At 37.3% G+C, this 12,836-nt stretch overlaps 1 protein-coding gene across 2 annotated transcripts in view; it reads left to right on the top strand.

Moving 5' to 3' along the window:
- Positions 1–12,836, top strand: part of ACO1 (aconitase 1) — a 93,792-nt gene that overhangs the window by 37,412 nt on the left and 43,544 nt on the right. The window contains exons 3-8 of one of the 2 annotated variants that reach the window (XM_027839369.1): positions 604–772; positions 3,430–3,567; positions 9,328–9,397; positions 9,493–9,676; positions 11,090–11,229; positions 12,649–12,820. In XM_027839369.1, the coding sequence (XP_027695170.1) occupies positions 604–772; positions 3,430–3,567; positions 9,328–9,397; positions 9,493–9,676; positions 11,090–11,229; positions 12,649–12,820 (873 nt within the window). Of the gene's footprint in view, positions 1–603; positions 773–3,429; positions 3,568–7,422; positions 7,552–9,327; positions 9,398–9,492; positions 9,677–11,089; positions 11,230–12,648; positions 12,821–12,836 lie in introns of those variants that run through there. The other variant, XM_027839370.1, reaches the window with a different exon arrangement.

Genomic DNA, 12,836 nt, shown 5'->3' with positions numbered 1-12,836 from the left:
TTACTGAGAAATCTTTCCTATATCAATGAAATCACAGGTCCAGGACAAAATGTTTCTTGAATCTTAGCTGTCAGTTTTCTCTTCAGAGTACTTTCTAATGTTTTCTGAATATAGAAAGGATTAATGATTTTTGTAGGGAACTTCTTCCATCGACAAAGATTGCTTTTGAAATCAATCATCAATCAGACTAACCCTTGAGATCAGTCTCAAGTAATTTTATGAAGATTCTGAGAGGTAAAATGACAACTCAGTCAACTCGTGAGGACCCTGGTCTTCCTAATTGCAAGTTAGGAAGCACTCTGTCTTCTACAGCAGACTGCCTCTAAATGATGACTTGGTAAAACTTTTTCCAGTTAATAGAATCCAAGGAAACTGACTGAGCTGAAGTAAAGTTGTTAACTGAGCTGAACTCTTGCTGAAACTTTCTTGATGACAAGGCATGTCCTCAGTGTAATCTTGGTTGTTGAAAGATTTGATGCAAATTATCTTATTCTGATTGTACAATAACCTGATACTCTTAGCAAATCTGTCCACATCATCCCTTCAGAGGAAAGTCTCATAATTAGGTGATGTGTTGTGTCTTTTTTTTTCTTTTTTTCCTAGGACACTTACCATTTTCTATCAGAGTTCTCCTAGAGGCAGCCATCCGGAACTGTGATGATTTCTTAGTGAAGAAGGTTGATGTTGAAAACATTTTAAATTGGAATGTGATGCAGCATAAGAATATAGAAGTACCATTTAAGCCTGCCCGAGTTATTCTGCAAGACTTTACGTGAGTCTGAAATATCCATACTATTTAGCCAATGTTTGTTGAATTCAGTTGCCTTGTGCCCATCTTCTCTGCTTCTCCAGTCTTAGCACGTCTTTCCATGAAGTCCTCGAAGCTTGCATTAAGGTGAGAAAAAGCATTTGACTAAGTCTTTTTGGACTTGCTGTTCGGACAAGATGTAAAGAGACAGGCTAGATGATAGGAGAGCATGTTACATTCAAAATAAGCTGAATGAATAATCAGTAAGGTATTTGATGTCATCTTGGAGAGAAGTCTTTAGTAATGTAGCAATAGCAAAGAGAGGACTCTGTCATTGCCTCTGTACTCTTTAATATTTTTATCAATAAAGGTATAATAGGTGTGTTTATCAAGTTGCAGTTGGTACAGAGGTGGGAGTATAGCTAAGAATGGGGGCATATCTAGGCATGTTTGAAGCTAGCTAGAAAGAAACCAGTGGATAAGGAGAGGTTGAAAATTAGAGTGTTAAGAGATGATGATTGAAAATCATTTTCACAAGGATAATGTGAGAGAAGTGTGGTTAGACAATAATTCCTGTTTCAAAAAAAAGTGTGGGAATTTTAGCAAAGTGCTATCTATATGTGTCAACAGTGACAAGGGAGGCCAAAAAGCTAATGCAATCTTTGGCTGTATTAATGTAGGCATAATGTCCAGAACAAGAGTATTGACACACTACATCTGAAATACTTTGTTCAGATCTAGGTGTAACATTGTAGGAAGAACATTGAGAAACTAGAAGTCATCCAGAGAAGAGTGACCAATAAGGTGACAGAATTGGAGCTCATGTTATAAATGGATAAATGGATATATAAATGGATAGATTGAAGCATGGAAGCTTACTGGTGACATTAAAGTTGTCTTCAAGTACTTGAATGGCCTATATGTGGAACTCATGGGGAAGAGGGATTAGATTTCATCCTTTTTGGCCCCAGCGGACAGAGCCATGAGCAGTAGGCAGAAATCACAGGGGTTTAGTTTTAGTCTTGATATAAGGATAAACTTCCATTCAATTGGAGCTATCAAAAATCAATATGGTCTGCCTCAGGAGGTAGTGGATTTTTTCCCATCATTGGAAGTCTTCAAATGGAACCTGGATAGCTACTTCTGGTTTATTATAGAGGGAATTCTTAGTCTGTTATGGATTGAACTAGATGATTTTCAAGGTGTTTCAATTTGAGATTCTGTGGGAAAGGAAGTATTTACTGTTATGAATCTTTTACAGGCAGGTAGGAAAAAAAAATAGCACTAAGGAGAGTTAGCTCAGAATATTCCTTCTTTTCAAATTGAGCTTCTCTGATCTTCACCCCCTTCTCTCTCTCTCTCTTTCTCTCAATCTATAATGTATTTAATAATGTAGTGTTTCATAAAATATAATGCACACTTCTAACCTAGTAACTGTCATTTAGTCTCTTCTCAAATTTTAATATGCTATTCTTGGTAGCCTCTCTCCTAATTTATACCTCATCACAGCTTCTATTCTCAGTCCTCCTAGGACTACATTTCTGCATCAGTGATGGAGCCAGTCATTTCCCAACAAGAGCCTCTTTTCTCCCTGTCTTTTTCTTTCATAAAACTATAACTCTCATTTTGTAGAAGAGAGGAAGGCTCCATCACTTTAAAAAAAATGTGATTTCATTCCTTCCAAAGACCAAACTTTTTACAAAAGTAAGACATCTGAGATTTTATTATGGAAATGGAGAGAATCACTAAAAAAAAAAAATGACTTTACATCCTGTTTTTCTGAGTCGCATCTATTCTATTAAAGTTCTTTCTAAAATTTGAGGTGTGATCTGGATCACTACTTCAGTCTTTATCATTCACTGAAAATAATCGTGGTTGTAAGAGGACTAAAGAAAGCTAAAAGGTACTGAAATTACCTCTTTGTTCAGTTCAACTCTTCATGACCCCATTTGGAGTTTTCTTGGCAAAGATACTAGAGTGGTTTACCATCTTTTTTTTCCAGCTCATTTTACAGATGAGGAAACTGAAGCAAACAGGGTTAAGTGACTTGCCCAGGGTCACACAGCTAGTAAGTGTCTGAGGCCTGATTTGAAGTTAGGGAGAGGAGTCTTCCTGACTCCAGGCCTGGCTCTCTATCCACTGTGCCACCCAGCTGCCTGAAATTACCTTTATTTTATTATGTATATGTGTACACACACACGTTGTTTTCCCCATTGGAATATAAATTCCTTGAGGACATGTTTTATTTTTTGGCTTTTGTAGCCCTAGTGCATAAAACAATTCCTGACACATAGGAGGTGCCTTCTGAATGCTTGTTGGTTGATGTTCCCTTGATAGATTCTCTTTATATTGTGATAATTCAATATACATGCTGTGTTAATAATAGCATAACCATAATCACAGTCATTTCACAATCATATAAATGCATTCTTCATACTTATTAACCTTATTACTTGGTTACTTACTTACAAATGTGATTTCTGCTTAAAGAAATGAATTTGAATGCCCTCATTTTTCAAAGCCATGCACTTCTGCTAAGTCAAATTGCCAGTGTTTTCAGTGGAAGGAAGCACTTAACATTTGCATTCATATTTTAATTCTTCCTTCTCCCACTCCCCGCCCCTGACTCCTGAAAACGGATGTCTTTAAAAGTTGCTCTTAGCTTAATTTTTTCCTCCTAGGGGTGTGCCTGCTGTGGTTGATTTTGCTGCAATGCGTGATGCTGTGAAAAAGTTAGGAGGGGACCCAGAGAAAATAAACCCCATTTGTCCTGCTGATCTAGTAATTGATCATTCCATCCAGGTTGATTTCAACAGAAGGTAAGAGAAATATCTCATGTTCTGCTTTGTACACAACAGCTTCTACAGAGAGTGAGGGAGGGCATTGGGTCAGGAGTAATTAGACCCAGGTTTCAGCTTTACCACTCTCTTGCTGGGTGAATCTTGGGCAAATGTCTTTACCTTTTTAGCTTCAGCTTAGCTCCCTCACCTGTAACACAAGGGGGAGTGGACTGGATGAAGTCCTAGGTCAATTCTTCCGTTAACTTCCTGTTATTCTCGTTTATGATACCCAATGAATCCTGGCTTTGAATCCTCAGATTCTGTAATGAGACAGAAATATTCAGGACCCCTCTCCTATAATTCCCTAAGAATATTGAATTCACTGAATTGACTATCTAAACTGAATAAATGAATGAAATACTTGCCAGTTCTTCCTTTCACTCTTAGTCATTAACACATATTCATGATTGAGATAGACCATGATTACTTTTTTGGAAATTAGTTCCTCATAGTTTAATTTACTGGCTTCCTCAAAAGTGACTTAATTTTAAAAATAGAAAAACATCTTTTTCATTTTATTTTGAGGATGAGATGGTACATTGGATAGAGTGCTGGACCTGGACCTGAAGACTTTCAGGCACTTAACTAGCTATGCGATCCTGGTCAAATCACTTTATCTAATCTATCTTCATCATCATCATCCTCACCATTATTATTTTAAAAGTCCCCCTGGCAAAATAAAAGTAGTAACAAAGAATGCGAAGGCCATTTTCCTCTTGAATGGAGTCTTGTGGTGCTATTTTCTCTCAGTGATCTGACATAAAAGACTGCATTAGAAAATGAAGAACATATTTGAATGACATGGAATTAACAGAGCAAATGTGTATTCATCTTTACATGCTGCGTGTGTGTGTGTGTTTGTGTGTGTGTACAGTCTAAGACTTTGTTAGTATTTGCTGCTGCCTCTTTTCCATGCTTATCACAAGTCTGCTACATCTTCAGTACATGGTCTTAGAGAATTATAGTGGATAAAAAAAATTACCTTGTAGCCATCCTGGTCCTCAGAGAACCTGAAGCTTGATGTCTATAGGACCTTGTAAGAACTGTATTCCACTGGTGTATCCTTAGAGAGCCTTGAGCCACCTGCACAACATTATCTGACATCAGAATAAAATTTAAGTAAAGGGTATATGTATGTATTTAAAAGCTATCACCTGTACAGATTGTATTTAACTTTACTTGGCACTCATTTTGTATTTGTTCTTTATATTATTACATATGTACAAGTTGTCTACCTCAATGGAATGTAAGCTCTATGAGAACAGGAATTGTTTACTTTTTTTTTTTTGTATCCACTGTGTCTGGCAAATAGTAGGTGCTTAGAAAACGTGTATTTGCTTGATTACTCCTTGCTTTTTGCCCAGTTAATAAGTTGATAGTGTGGCCTTTTTTAGCTGATATCTCCACCCCCACCCCCACCCTCTGTAGACATTAACTCCCTCCCACATTGCTATCTTGTTGACCTTTTAATTTACATTAAAGTAATAAAACATTGCTAAGACAAAAAAAAAATCCAGGCATGAACTTTGATTTCATACTGATGTTGAAATCTAGGAAATAGAGATTCTTCATGAAATTAAAGAACAGATTGATTGTAAAAGTTTTTGTTGTTTTTCTTTAAATCTGACCTCTAGGTCTGATCCTTCATTTTTGTAAGTCATTCAATGGAATGTGTTCCAACTGTCTCAAGAAATTATGTACTGTGGGGCTTTTGCCAACTTTCCGTCTCCTGAATTTAACTAGCAAAGAACTGCAGGGGGTGGTGAGATTTTTCTACTAGGAGTTTGATCTGCTCTGAATAGTAAAAATGAACACTAATAATAACCTGTCTTTAGGAATATATAGCAGAGTTTGCAATAAGGAGACAGCTGTGGGATAGTGGACAAATTGATTAACTTAGAATCAGAAGCCGTAGCTATCTGAACATATGGATTCCCCATTTGTTAAATGGGGAAGGTAATAATATGTGAAATGGCTTCCTCACTGAATTGTTTTCAGAAAAGTGTTTTGCAAACCTTAAAGCCAGATAGAAATTTGAGTTTATTGTTATCTTGGTTTATGTATTCCAAAGCCACTCCCCCTGAAAAAAACCTTTTAGGATTTGGCACTAGAAGAACCAACTGATAAATCACTTATGTAAGAGAATGCATTATTTCATTGATCTTATCTATAAGTTTTAGTGTATTCCTTTGGAGCTTTGACCCTAAGGTGAGGTTAAAATCAAATGCCTCAAGGGATACCAGAGGCTAGGAAGCATTTCCTCCTTTGTACTTTTGCTTAGTCTCAGAACCAGCATAACCAACTACTGCCTAGCAGGGTTTCTATCTTTTAAAATGGCAATACAATTTATATCACCTTTATTTCTAAATAGATTCCACCTTACCTTGTAACAAGGAGTTTTTTTTTGAAAGAGAAAAAAATGGTTCAACAAAACCCAACCCACACATTTACTGAGTTTAACATTCTTTATAATAATCCACATCAATAGTCCCCCACCTCTGCAAAGAAGTGAGGAAGATGTATTTTTTCAACTTTTCTGAGTGTCCATGGTCATTAAAATTACACAGCATTGTTTCTTTGTTGTTGTTGCTCTCTCCGTTAACTTTACTGTGGCCTGTGTATATAGTTTTCTTGGTTCTGCTTACTAGAGGTACTGTTTTGTAAAATGTATAGACTTGAATTATCTGGAATTAGCATATCAGAACAACAGCCTACACTGCTTAATTTGTGAAAATTGTGCGAGTACCCGTTTAATACAGTTTGTTGTCTTAAGTACACGAATGTTCCCCCTTATAATCTTCATATCATCCATTAAATGAGCTAGGTTCAATTCACTTCAATGCAACTACACTTTTAAGTGCCTACAGTGTGCTGGGCACTGGGCATAGAGGCAAAACTGAAAGTCTCTGCTCTCAAGGCCTTTAGATTCTGCTGGTGTTGATGGGGGGAGGGTTGGCATGGAGAGAACCAAATGAGTAAATTAAAATATATGCAAAATCATTGCCAAGCTACTTGGGAGTGGTGAGAGAAGGACAACTGCAAGATTTTTGACAGGACTCTTGTAGGTTGTGGTCCTTGAGCTGAGCCTTAATGGAAGCTAGGAATTCCAAGAAGAGGAGGGAGAGTATTTCAAGGAGTGGGAAATAGTCACTGAAAAGGCATGGGAACCAATTTGGCTGGATCACAGAATTCATGAGTGTTCTGAGGATCCATGGGACCATGTTAAGTTGGAGAGTCATAAGAAAGTAGGAGTTTGACCTATAATTTTTCACATTTATGTAGCACTTTTTTTTAGGTTTACAAAGTCCTCTGTCCTCACAATCATGTGAGGTTCGTGACACAAATATTATTCCTGTTTTAGATCGCTAAGGAGGAAATGGAAGCTCAGACAAATTAAGTGAACTGCCTACAGCTAGTGGGATTTGGATTTGTCCTATATGACTGTAGTAACAGCCTTCTTTACAGTACACAGGAAATGAAACATGCTGTGGGTTCTTAAAGATACACTTAGTCTTGTGACCATGACAGTGTGGTTTATTATTTAAAATTGTCTTAAGAAAATCCTGACTGTTCTCTTCTGGAATACCCTTGCAGCATTTTCATAAAGATTTTCTAGAGGTGTAGAATTAAGCATATGGATTCATAGTTGCTAATATTTATTTGTTCCCTTTTTCAGTAACAAAGGCATAGTTCATCTTTTCTTTTAAATCTCCCTCCCCCTTTGTTTTTGAAACATCATAAAAAGTCAGTCTCTGCATGTCTTTAAAATTGTCTTCTACAAAATGAGTTAGTTTTCTATGTATTTGTTCATAACAGATTTATTGTCCAGAGCCATCTGAGTCCAGTGGCAAAATATAGATCAGGATGACTAGAGATGGCCCATAACTCAAATATTTTGGTTCTAAGTCCATCACTCCCACTATCCCGTGATCTCTTTCCAATTATAATACAAAGTAATATGAGGTAAGTCTCACTCTGACATCACATCCTCCAAGAAGTCTTCCTTGATCTCACCTTTCTCTTCTCCCCTAGTTGATAAGGAGTTTTTCCTTCCTTGGATCTCATGTAGTACTTTGTACTCAGCCGATGGAGGATTAAAGGGGAAGTAAAAATCCTGGAGGTGATAGTCATCAGTTTTTCATGATTTGAAGAGGTCAAGGATTAGGAGCATTGAAAAGAGACCATCATATTTGCCAATTAGAAAATGACTGAAGACCTATGAGAGGGAAGTTTCAGTAGAGCTGCAGGGATAGGAATCAGATTGCAAGTGGTTGAAGACTGAAGAGATGGTATCTAAATGGCAGTGTTATACATAGGCAACTTTTCGTGACAAGTGTAATAGTTCAGCCATGAAAAGAAACAGAGAAGGGATGAAGTCGAAAAAAAATTTTTTAGGACTGGAAAATCTCAGTAAGTGTTTAGGTAAACGGGAAGAGGCCAGTGTCAATGGAAAGATTAAATAAAGTTGAAAGAGAAGGTGATTGTTGAAGAAAGGCCTGGTAGAGCAGAAAGGATTCAAATCAATAGCATGAGCCAAAAGGGATTTACCATGCCTGTAGGGATTAGGGTTATCTGTCTTCCTGAGACAGAAGAGATTAAATAGAGCATGATGCCAAAAAGTTGAGGGATCTTCTGTTGGATGGCCTAAATATTCTCAGCAAAGTAGAATGCCAGGTCTGCTGTGTGGTAGAAATTGGGGACTTGAGAAGAGAGAAAAAAATTTGGAGAAGTCCTTATATGGGTCATTGAATAGAGAGTCAGAAAGAGTAGAGGAGTACTGCTAAGCAGCCTCAGATCATAGAACTTTAAAATTAGAAGGGTCCTTAGCAATAATTTAATCCAACCCACTCATTTTAAGATGAGTGAACTGAGAGAGGAATGAAGTGAAGTGATTTGCCTGTGCTCACAGGAATAGTGAGTGGAAGAGCTGGGAATGGAATGAAAGACAAGCCTTCTGACCCTCAATCTGCCATTCCTTCCTTCCTTCCCTCCATTCTTTCTTCTCTCTTTCCCTCCTTCTTACCTTCTCTTCTTCCTTCCTTCCTTTCTTTCCTCCCTCCCTCTTTCCCTTCCTCCTTCATTTGTTCCTTCCTTCCCTCTCTCCCTCCCTCCTTCCTTTTTACCTTGGGAGGAGTGGAGTGAGAAAAATGTGGCAAGGAGAAAAAAGGGAATGGGGAAGGGAGCACTCTGTGATAGTCAGTGGGGAAGCCCTAGAGATAAATAAGAACAGGTCTCTGCAGAAAACATTCACCTGGAAGTCAGTTCTGTAATCGGCTGTGATTGGACACATCACTTAATATCACTGTGTCTTATTTTCCCATCCATAAATATAAATGAAATGGCTGTCTGTCAATATCTAATTAGGAATAATTGGTGCGAAAAAGGATTTTTTTCTGTCATTTCCATGTGATATTCCTACTGCAGATGCCTTAAACCTGAGTCACCAGGAATAAAATTTCGTTGTTAGATTGGTCTGAATATGTAAATTTAGTTAATATGTATTACCTTTTTGTTGAATTAAGAAACATCATAGAAATCATGTGAAGCCATACTGTAATATAGCTATTTTTTCTACTTATCACCTTTCCTTTTTTTCTCTAGAGTAATTAATTCACTTAATATCCACTTGAAACTTTTTCAGATGTACTAGTATGTGGAGTAAATCGAATGGTATCAGATTACACATGAAAGATTGTCTCACACCTTTATATTTACACATTTTATTCTTCTCTCTGGCAGGCCAGATAGTATACAGAAGAACCAAGACCTAGAATTTGAAAGGAATAGAGAAAGATTTGAATTTTTAAAGGTAGGATCAGAATTTAGTTGGATTTTTTCTTTTTCAGTGTGTGTGTGTTACGTGTATATCAGATACTCAGTTTTGTTTTCCTTTTTTTATCTCAGTGGGGCTCCCAGGCTTTTTACAACATGAGGATTATTCCCCCCGGCTCAGGGATTATCCACCAGGTGAATTTAGAGTACTTGGCAAGAGTGGTATTTGATCAGAATGGATACTACTATCCAGACAGCCTGGTGGGCACTGATTCACATACCACAATGATCGATGGTTTGGGTGTTCTAGGTTGGGGTAAGTACACTTTCAGGTTCTTACCTGTTACTTGCTGGTTTGAAAATAATAACACCAGGAAGAATTCTTGATGTTTCCTATTCCAAAGTTGTAGTTTCTAGATCCCATTGACCCTAGTATTTATTAAACTCTCACTCTGTCAGACTGTATGTATGAGATATTTTGCAAATTACTAACCTTCTCTGTGCCTGGGCTTAGTAATAGTGCTGGCTGTCTTCCAAGGATGAATATGAAGGCATTAATGGCCTCTTGTTAGTAGTACAAAAGCTTTGGCATGTGTTTTCCAGTTGTGTGTGGGTGGACTTATCCTGATCCATTCACACTGATTCCATCTGAGTCCTCTGTGATCAATAAGATAATTAGAGATACAGTCTATAGCTGTGCATTGGTAAGCAAATTATGGTGCAAAAAGACTGAACATAGGATCTTGGCTTCAGCAGAGTGTTCTGACCAAAAGCTAAGTTTGCTTTTCTTTTAGTATTTTGGCTGATGATGAGTTAGCAATGATGTAGTCCATAGAGAGCTAGCCTCAAAGCCAGGAAGACCTAGGTTGAAGTTCTGATACCTACTGGCTATGGGACTGAGCAAAGCCATTTCTCTAAGACAGACCTGCACAACTTCGCCAGAATTAAAATAAACTAAACTTCTTTGGGCTGCAGATAGATTTTTAGCTGCTCACTTTCCAAGTAAAGGTATGATTAATGATTAAACTATTTTGCAAATAAACCATATTTTTAAAAAAGGGAAATTTCAATTAATATCATTTAATTATACTTATTAAGACTTATTTATCATGAATCACATTAATGTTAAAAAAATTCTTTTGTTAAGCGGTACAAGTTTTAATACATTTTTGAGGTTTTCTTATTGTTTACATTTAGTAATGGCTGAAAACACAGTGGAAAGATATGACTCTCACTCTCTCAGACTAAAGACAGACTGATGGTGGTTGGTTGGCTTGGGTCACCAAGGCACGGGAGAAAGTGGGTAACCTACCTGCCAAGTTACATGACGGGCACAGCAATGACTAGTAGAAGGTGGGTTAAGCAGGGCACTGACAAAGCATTCGTTACATTTTTACTTTATTTTACATCCTCTACATTTTTCGAGGGCTTCCTGAAATCCTTTGGTGGGCCACAAGCTGCCTGAGGGCTATATGTTGTGCAGGTCTGCTCTAAGATGGTAAGGTGCTGACCTGAACTGGTAGAGGGAGTTCTCATTGAGGAATTCTCTATGTGAATGAAATCACAGGTCTAGTCCCTATGCCTATCTTATTTTAGTGGCTATTGCACCCCTGCTGGAAGACACTGTAAATAATAATACACTAAAGAATCTGCTTTCTTTGTCCTGACAATTGATTGTCTCTCTTCTTATCCTATTTAAGTATTAATCACATTAAGTCATTCATTTCAGGTGTGGGCGGAATAGAAGCAGAAGCTGTCATGCTGGGACAGCCAATCAGCATGGTGCTTCCTCAAGTATTCGGTTACAAGCTGCAGGGAAATCCTGATCCTCTGGTAACTTCCACAGATATAGTGCTGACAATCACCAAGGTAACTGTGCTTTCATTTTATAATTTTCGGCGTGTAAGAATGATAAACAGTGCTATGCTATTGGATGAGGGAAATAGGAAATAGACTCCTTAAAAATTATAGGAAGCATTAGCATATATGGGATTGGAGAGTATTCTGGAGGTGGGTAAACTTCAGATTAATTGCTATATTAATTTCATGATACCACTACTACATAGTTCTTTTTAAATTATAGCTGCCAAGTAAGTTTCAGGTGTATTTCTGAAAGAAATATCTGATTTTTATAGTACTTCTTGTTTTCTGACATGGGTTATTTTGCAGTGTCCAGTAAATTTTCCATTTGAAATTCTGGAAAATTAAAAAGACACTAATCTCTCAGGATCTCACAAGACCTCCTTTTTAGGAGAGCAGGGCTGCTTACCATGTGAAAAGAAGACAGATTCTATTTGAAAGACTTTTCCTAGAAGAATGATTGATAATTATATAAATACCTTTCCTCTTGCACATTATGGAGACTTTGAATGTTTTGGAAGTTGATGAGGTTTGTTTTTTTAAATGCCTCTTTCTTATTTTTGACTTGAGCTTATTGGAGGATAAGATTTCAAAATCTACTTTGTCTGCCAACTATCTTGTCGTGTTGAATGATTCTATAGTCTAGCAAATTTACAGTGATTTTCTGAGCTTGGTATAAATGTTTTAGAGGGAGATGGATTGCTGTGGACCTATGTTTGCAGAGATGTAAGCAGCTTCACCACCCTCCAAGCAGACTAATAACTCAGCTGCAACTTAGAGCCTTTGAGATATCTTAGATAGTGAAGGGATGAGTGACTAGCCCATAGCCACACAGTATGCATCTGATTCAGGACTTGAACCTCAGTCTTATGACTAATCTTAGGTAAAGATTACTTTGTACAAATTATTCTTTGGTAAATACAATTGAGGTGGAAACTGGTGTAATGAAAAGAATCAGCCAATTTTGCTGACACATTTAGACAAAGACCTTGAATGGTAAGGTCTTGGTCACTTATTGTGAAATTGTATAGATATGCTAAAGTGAATCAGATTGATTCTTTTTTTGCCAGATCTAATTTTAACCTGGTCTCAGATTCACTATAATTTCATTTTGAAGCCTTGGAAATAAACCAGTCACCTACTCATTCAGAACAAGTAGAAATTTATTCTGGATGAACAGAAAAGAATTTAATTCATTTTTGCTACCACAGTACTTTTCACAAGGAAAGGTATAAGCTGACTTAATTTCTTTTAAAATACTGTGTGAGTTTATTTTTCTTTGTAGTGTTTACCTTCAAGACTGGTTTATAGGAACACATTTTTTTGTCTTACAGGCACATGAATATATACCTGCTTTTACATATTTAATATAGGATTCAAATGATATCAGGTTTTTGTTGGTTTTTTTTTTGTCATTTCTGCTATTAGCACCTTCGCCAGGTTGGCGTAGTGGGTAAATTTGTCGAGTTCTTTGGACCAGGGGTAGCCCAGCTGTCCATTGCTGACCGAGCCACCATTGCCAACATGTGTCCAGAGTATGGTGCAACTGCTGCATTTTTCCCAGTGGATGAAGTTAGTATCAAGTACCTCCTCCAAACAGGTAAGTGGGAAGTGAA

Source organism: Vombatus ursinus, unplaced genomic scaffold, assembly GCF_900497805.2.
Source record: "Vombatus ursinus unplaced genomic scaffold, bare-nosed wombat genome assembly UNPS02014832.1, whole genome shotgun sequence".
NCBI lineage: Eukaryota > Metazoa > Chordata > Mammalia > Diprotodontia > Vombatidae > Vombatus > Vombatus ursinus.
This window is presented reverse-complemented; position numbering and strand designations above follow the sequence as displayed.